The sequence below is a fragment of the Amphibalanus amphitrite genome, unplaced genomic scaffold (assembly GCF_019059575.1).
Source record: "Amphibalanus amphitrite isolate SeventyFive unplaced genomic scaffold, NRLGWU_Aamphi_draft 000905F_arrow, whole genome shotgun sequence".
Classification (NCBI taxonomy): domain Eukaryota; kingdom Metazoa; phylum Arthropoda; class Thecostraca; order Balanomorpha; family Balanidae; genus Amphibalanus; species Amphibalanus amphitrite.
The window spans coordinates 203,899-211,000 of record NW_024882399.1 but is presented as its reverse complement, the minus strand read 5'-3'; the positions used below and the strand labels follow the sequence as shown (position 1 = coordinate 211,000).

Below are 7,102 nucleotides of genomic sequence, written 5' to 3'. Positions count from 1 at the left end.
TTTAAACAGGGTCATATTCCCATCCTGCCCCACTGCGAAGGGCAACAAACAATATGAATATGTGATGATGTGATGGTGATTTTAAAAAGACTGTAACATTGTCAACTCAAACCGTTTAAACATAATTTGGGGCACAAATAAAAACCGGACCCAGATAGCCTATTGCCTCGCGCCACCAGGCATCATCCACATATTCTCTCCTAATTGCTTCATCCTTTATTTCCAGCTACATCCTGTGCTTCGGCATGCTGCTCCTCGGCCCATCCTCACCAGCCAACCGATACCGCTACTCTTGCAAAAACAGCGCGTGCTCAGGGAGATCGCAAGAGGGCATTTTGCACCGACTGGTATGCGCAGTATGGCTGGCTGAGTCTCTGTTCGGAATCCGGGAAGGTCTTCTGTCATGTGTGTCGCAGGCAGGACAAGGTGGGGAAGCTCACGATGAGTAAATGGAAGGAGCCTGCGTTCGTGAATGATGGGTTCAACAGATGGAAGAAGGCACAGATGAGCTTCGCCAAACACGAAAAGTCGATGTGTCACCAAGAAGCATGCATGAAAGAACTGAAGGAAAAACAGGAGAGCATCTCTGCGCTACTGTCGCAGCAGGCAAGCATGGAACAGGCTAAGCGAAGAACCTGCTTGAAGAAGGTTATCGAAACCCTGCTGTACCTAATGCGACAGAACATTTCGATCAGGGGAAAAGATGAAGCAGACGGCAATCTGTGTCAGCTGCTCAGCCTCAGAAAGAAGGATGTGCCAGAGCTTCAGCACTGGAAAGAGTATCTCTCTCCGACCATCCAGAATGAGCTGATTCGCGCTATCGGCACGACTCTGTTGCGTGATCTGCTGAAGGATATCCGGGAAGTCCGGTTCTTTGCCATTTTGGCGGATGAAACAACCGATGTGTCGTTGAAAGAGCAAGTCAGCCTATCTATTCGCTGGGTAGACGCTGATCTACAAGTTCACGAAGACCCGGTCGAACTGATTCACACTGAGGAGACAACTGGCGAAGTGCTCACGGCCATTTTGAAAGATGCACTGGTGCGTATGGAGCTGCCACTGAGTCAGTGCCGTGGGCAGGCGTACGACGGCGCAGCGAATATGCAGGGCAAGTTGAAAGGAGTGGCGACAAGGATCAGCTAAGAGTGCCCAGCTGCCCTGCATGTGCATTGTCTCGCTCACTGCACAAACTTGGTGTTGCAAGAGGCTGCCAGGAAAAACAAGATGATTCGAAATGCACTTGACATCACGAACGAGCTCACATCCTTCGTCCGAAACTCTCCGAAGACGGCTGCGTTGCTCCGGCGCCTGGCACTGGGGACAGAGTCAGGGACTGGCTCTCTGCGTCCACTGTGCCCCACCCGCTGGACGTGTCGTACTGCATCGCTGAGAAGCGTACTGGAAAACTACGAGTTCATCATGCACACTCTGGAAGAGGTGAGCACCGAGTCGAGCGGAGAGCACGCTCGAAGGGCGGGAGGAATGCTGGCCCTCATGGGTCAGTTCGACACACTGATGGGCCTACGCATGGCCATCGAGGTGTTTTCCATCGCAGAAGACCTCTCGCGTGGCCTGCAGTCGGCGACAGCGACGGTGGGAGACACACAGAAGGCAGTGACACGTGTGTGTGAGCGATTTGACAGCATGCGGACAACGGTGTCGTTCGACAAGACGTACAAGAAGACCGAACGAGATGCAGAAGAGGTGGGTGTCGACGGGCCTCAGCTTCCTCGCAAGCGCAAGGTTCCCATGAAACTGGGCGGTGGTGATCAGCATCCAGACGCAACGGCAAAGGAGATGTACCGCCGACAGTTCTTTGAAGTTCTTGACCTGCTGACAAACCAGCTTAAGGAGAGGTTCACTCAGCCGACCTTCGAAAAGGCTCGTGAGGTGGAGCGCGTGTTGGAAGATGCGAGTGCGGGGAGAGACGTCTCCGTTCCCGCCGTCGTCAGAGAGCTCTATGGCGACGATCTGGACCTGGCACGGCTGGAAGTGCAGCTGAAGATGCTTCCAGATGTGGTCGGGGGCGGCAGAAACTCGGTGCATGAGGTACTACAGGCGCTAGTGGATTCGAAACAGACCGGCGGTGCTGTGTTCCAGAGAATGATGAGTGAGGTGCTCACACTGGCTAAACTCTACCTCACCGTCCCCGTCACTACGGCTACGGCAGAGCGCTGCTTTTCGTCACTCAGACGTATAAAGAGTTACATCCGTTCTACCATGGGGCAAGGCCGGCTGAATGCCGCCATGCTGTGCGCGACACACAGGCAGCGCGTGGATGAACTGAACGTCGACTTGATCGCAACTGAGTTCTTTGGTGCAAACGATCGGCGCCGGTCGTTCTTCGGACGCTAAGGCACAGGGCACAGACCAAGACTAGTAGAACGTAAGGTTAGGCTGAGGCAGATCATCTTTGGTGACAGCTCACCGCCTGAGAGTTAACAGACATGTGATGGGGGCTGCCACATCGCACAGACCGACGACCGTAGAGTTGTGGCAGCGTCAGCACCTCGCTGATCATCCTTGTGAAGTGAGTAGTGGTGATCAACTTCCAGTTCTGTTACCGCCCCAGTCAAAGATGTGTGGTACCTGAAGTGCGTTCGCAGAGTTGCGCCAACCTCGCTTAAACTTCAAGTTCTGTTAAATAAACTCTGGTTGAGATTCGTACTCCATGTATTTTCCTTCTTATCGACCGGATCAAGATCCAGTGCATAGTCACCGGATGGTCTGTATGTGGTACGCAGTTGTTGGGCGCGGCTGACGCTGTAAAACTCCGTAACATTTAGTGCAGCCGCGGGGACATCAGTGCTTTATCATAGGCTATAGTAAAATGACTCAATGTTTTTACGATAGTTTATAAAGGCCAAAGGGACCACCTGGCAACCGCTGTTGTTCAAATCCAGTCATTTGCCCGTGTTACACGCGAAATCCGGCCTCCAAAATAGTGGGTCAAATACGCATATTTTTAGTTTTGGGTCCCATGACGTATCTGGCCCCCCCACTCTTGAAAACGTTCCTACGCCTATGGATGTCGCTCGGTTCAGAAAGAGCAAAAGCGAATATCTACCAAATTTCACCGAAAAATTTTCACCGGTTTTCAAGATATTAGACTTTTACTTGTTTACTTTTTTGGGATCTCCGCTGTTTCTAGCGACTTCATTTTGGAAGTGCGACGTAGGCGGCAGATGTTGCGCGCAAAATAGCATATACCACCACTGCTTCACAAAGATGTTAGTATAAGGTTTTAAAATCGTTAGATCACCGCTGACGTTACAAATTCTAAGGGGGCATCCCAATGCATTAGCCCCTTAGAATCCGAAAACTGCAAGTTTGAAATTCCATATCTCCGAACTAGATGCCGGCAGCGCTCGTGCGTTGCCTTGGGCCAGAATTGGAGGATCCATAGCCCAATGAAATGTGCATTATTTTGGAGGCCTTGCCTGGGACTACCATTGAACCGATTTTGAGGTTGATAGCTTAAAATTTCTTTGAGCCAGAGGACCTCACGTCAAAACGGTTTTCCGACCCCAGCACGTGCAGCCTGCACCCCTCGCAGACGGTGACCCCCCTGGAAACTGGTTCAAGGTGTTACCGATGTGTCCCGCCAGTATGGCTTTGCCCGTGACCTCGGGTTGACCTGTAGCCTTGACAAAAAATTTCGTGTCACCGAAACTTTGAAGCGGAATAGCATGTGCCACGAAGCACCGAGCGAACCGAGGCCAGCGCCCAGCACCAAAAGTTTACCTCGCCGGAGACGAATCAAACGGTCCCACTTTCGTCCCGATCGGTCCACCCATTTTGACTCCAGGTCCAAAAAAGCTTGGACAAACTCACATACTCACTCACTCACTGACAAACAGGTTCAGCCGAACTTTTTTTCAGCGACCCACCAATGGGAATTTCCGGATGCAAAAGCATGCTATCGCATGCTTTTGATCCTCCAATTCTGGATTAAAGGAACTATCCCACCTTCTAAAATGTTGTTAAAACCAGTTAAATTGTGCCCGACTTTATAGATTGGATGACCAGGAACACGGTTCTGGCAGTTATTTTTCATTAAACATCTTAGGCTTCCCATATTCCAAACACAAACTTTCAAATATGTGACGTCACAGCCCAAAATTACCTCCTTCCCCAGGCCACATTACTGTCATTAAGCTGATTCTTTTTACTCTGTAGGCACCACAACAAAGTTCAGACCAAGTTTTAAGCGATTTTTCAACGAACAAACCCATTTAAATCAGAATGACTAAACGAGGTGACGTCACACTAACGGTCGCTCCATGTTGAAGATAGGGCCTTGCGCAAGGCCCATTTTCAAATGAAGGGAACGAATTTCTTCAACACCAAGAGGCCGCGGGGGTTGCAACCTAGTCCTAGATAGATAGTGGTTTCTGAACCTCGCCGCAAACTTGGCTATCTCAACTCAAACCCCATGTTAAAGGTGGGATAGGTAGTCCCTTTAAAGCATTTTTCGATGTTGTGAGTGCCCAAACCGGTATTTGCAGGCCATGGCCACCAATTTGGCTATCTGAACTCAAAACTAATATTAAAGGTAGTGTGCCACCTTCCAATGATTTCCCATTTTATTTTTCCTAGGATAGGAAGCTTCTGTTTTTACCTAATATCGCAAAAAAAAAAATCAAAAATGGGCCTGGAATAGTGCCTTTTTGCCTAAAAGTTTATCGGTTTTTCGATATGTATAACAACTGTAGTGGGCTGACCTGCAAACAGGCGTCGGCAACAATCGCGAATGCGGCGCACATGTGACAATAAGCAAATGTCATTATAGAGTTACGACGTACGGGAATGAGTTATCAGCTGTCTAATCGTAGACTGTAGACAACACAATGTCGAAATTTATGGTTTGAAATATGATTTTATGTAAAATAATTGATATGAAACAGCCGTCTCTAAAGTTATGACCCCATTTCACCACACGCAAGTGGCAGAAATGACAATGATCAGCTGACGCATTTTTCTTGGCCGAAGTCAGAGCGCGCGGCCCGACACACCACGCGTATTTGGAAATTCCGACCTCGACAAGCATCAGAAGCCACCTAACAGGCGTGTTCGAAACCGCAGGAGATGATGATGAACGGGTTTATCGAAACTTGATTGGATGAGCCTATCGGTAATAGCGATTTTAGTGTGTGCATTTATTGTTCATAGTGGTGTGAAATGTGGTTGGGGTACGACCGACAACCCGTCGGGGCGAATTTCGCACTGGGGTACTCAAAATTTGAAGAATTTAAGACGTTTCCATGAGTTTTGAAGGTATGGATAAGTTCTAAAAATCCGGTTCTCCTTATCCGGGTCATTAACTCCATATGGTCCAAGAAAGCTGGCACTCTACCTTTAAGGTGGGATGGTCACTTTAACCAGGCCCATGTCACTCCACTTTTGATGACATCATAAGGGGGCCTCAAGACAATAATGGCGTGGTGCGCCACAATCGCTTCCAAGCTTCTTGCCAACAGCTGCCATTTTTGAAAATATTATTTTGTAATAAAGTTACAAAAAAAATGTAATAAACATGTTAATCATATCAATACGTTATCTAAAAACATACTGAAAATTGATTTATTTATAGTAAAAATATAAGCTCTATGCGTTTTTACGTTGCTTTTCTGCTACTGCAGAGGGTTTTTAAATCGCCTATATCTTCAAAACCGGCCATTTCTTAGCAGATTGCTGCTCTTTTTGTCGCTAGAAAATTAGTTGGGCTTTCGAGTGATATCAACGGTTGAGCAATATGTGAAAAGTACTATCAATAATATTCAAATGAAGTTTGTCATTTTTACGTTGTTAACCCGCGCACCGACGGGGGGCGGATATCCGCCCCCCCCCCTGAGGTTTTTCGCGGATAGCGGGAAAACCGCGGCGCGTAGCGCTGCGAAATTTGGTACGACTATTCTCTCATCAATTTTACACATGGTGTGTAAGTTTGAACCTCCTAACTTTTAAGGTCAGGTCACCAGGTCACTTTGAATGACCCAACCTCAAGTCACTTTTTTGCAACTTTGTCACCGTGCCAGAGCTACAGTAGATGTCGGAGGCCTTTGAAAGTCGCAGGATGTTATAAGGTCATTAGTAACTACAATTTGTATATCTCGGAATTTTCATGTCGGTGACCTAAGGTCAGGTCAATTTCGCGACCTCCCCATTATAAGTCAATGGGGGAAAAATCAACTCCCTATTTTTACCACTAAAACGGGTCGGAATGGCCCCATATACCATACATGACTTCATCATATACGATCAACCTTCACTACCTTGAGGTCTGTTTTGCTGTTGGGCAGCTGTAAGGTCATGTGACGTCATCAAAGGTCACCAGCGGTTTTTTGCCAATAACTCCGTACAGGAACAAGATACAGCCGCGCGGATGGTCTCATTGTGTTCAGCTCGTCAAGACGCATCGAATGATATACATGATGACCTCGAGGTCACGTGACCTGAGGTCAACCTTTGACCTTGACTTTTCGAGGTCAACGTATATATCATTCGATGCGGATTGGCGAGAGGATCACGATGATACCCTTAGTTTGTTCCTATCTTGACTAATTCGAAAGTTATTCGAGAAAAACTCTCCATATCTAGCGCCGCCATTTTGACTTTCGACCCCTGTGACGTTATCTTTGACCTGACCTGAAAATGACCTTTGTAACAATTGTAGACCTTGTCCGTGCGTATCCGATGCCGTTTACCGCTGGTCGCTATCTTGCTTCGTTCTCGAGATCTCAGGGGGGGGGCGGTCATCCGCCCCCCCCCGTCGGTGCGAAGTTGGCGCAGACCCCCGTCGGTGCGCGGGTTAAGGAATGGAGGGAATGGAGTACCCCTTGCGAGCATCAGGGATGACGTCACTCAGGATCTGTCTCTGATTGGTCGGCGGGGGAGTGACTGCACCTTCTATATATCAGTGTCCCAAAATTTGTCGATTTGGGTGGAAAGCGACATCCAAATGAAAATAATTTTCCACTCTCACTTCCATTTTTTTAGGATAATTTTCCACTCCCAATTTTTCACTCAGAAGTCAATTCTCAGGACAAGTAGGCACAACAGTTAATTGAAACTAACATCAACTATGCTAGTTTGCCATCCC

The 7,102-nt window shown here is 48.1% G+C and overlaps 1 protein-coding gene across 1 annotated transcript; it reads left to right on the top strand.

The window, feature by feature from the left end:
• Window positions 1-1,224: 1,224 nt before the first annotated feature.
• Window positions 1,225-2,355, top strand: LOC122367910 (zinc finger MYM-type protein 1-like). The gene has a single exon (XM_043341437.1). It carries the CDS (start codon window positions 1,225-1,227, stop codon window positions 2,353-2,355), a length of 1,131 nt encoding a protein of 376 aa, XP_043197372.1.
• Window positions 2,356-7,102: the final 4,747 nt, after the last annotated feature.

What these genes read in the sequence shown, in the direction of transcription:
- LOC122367910 (XM_043341437.1), top strand. Translation starts at nt 1,225, where the DNA reads ATGATTCGAAATGCACTTGACATCACGAACGAGCTCACATCCTTCGTC.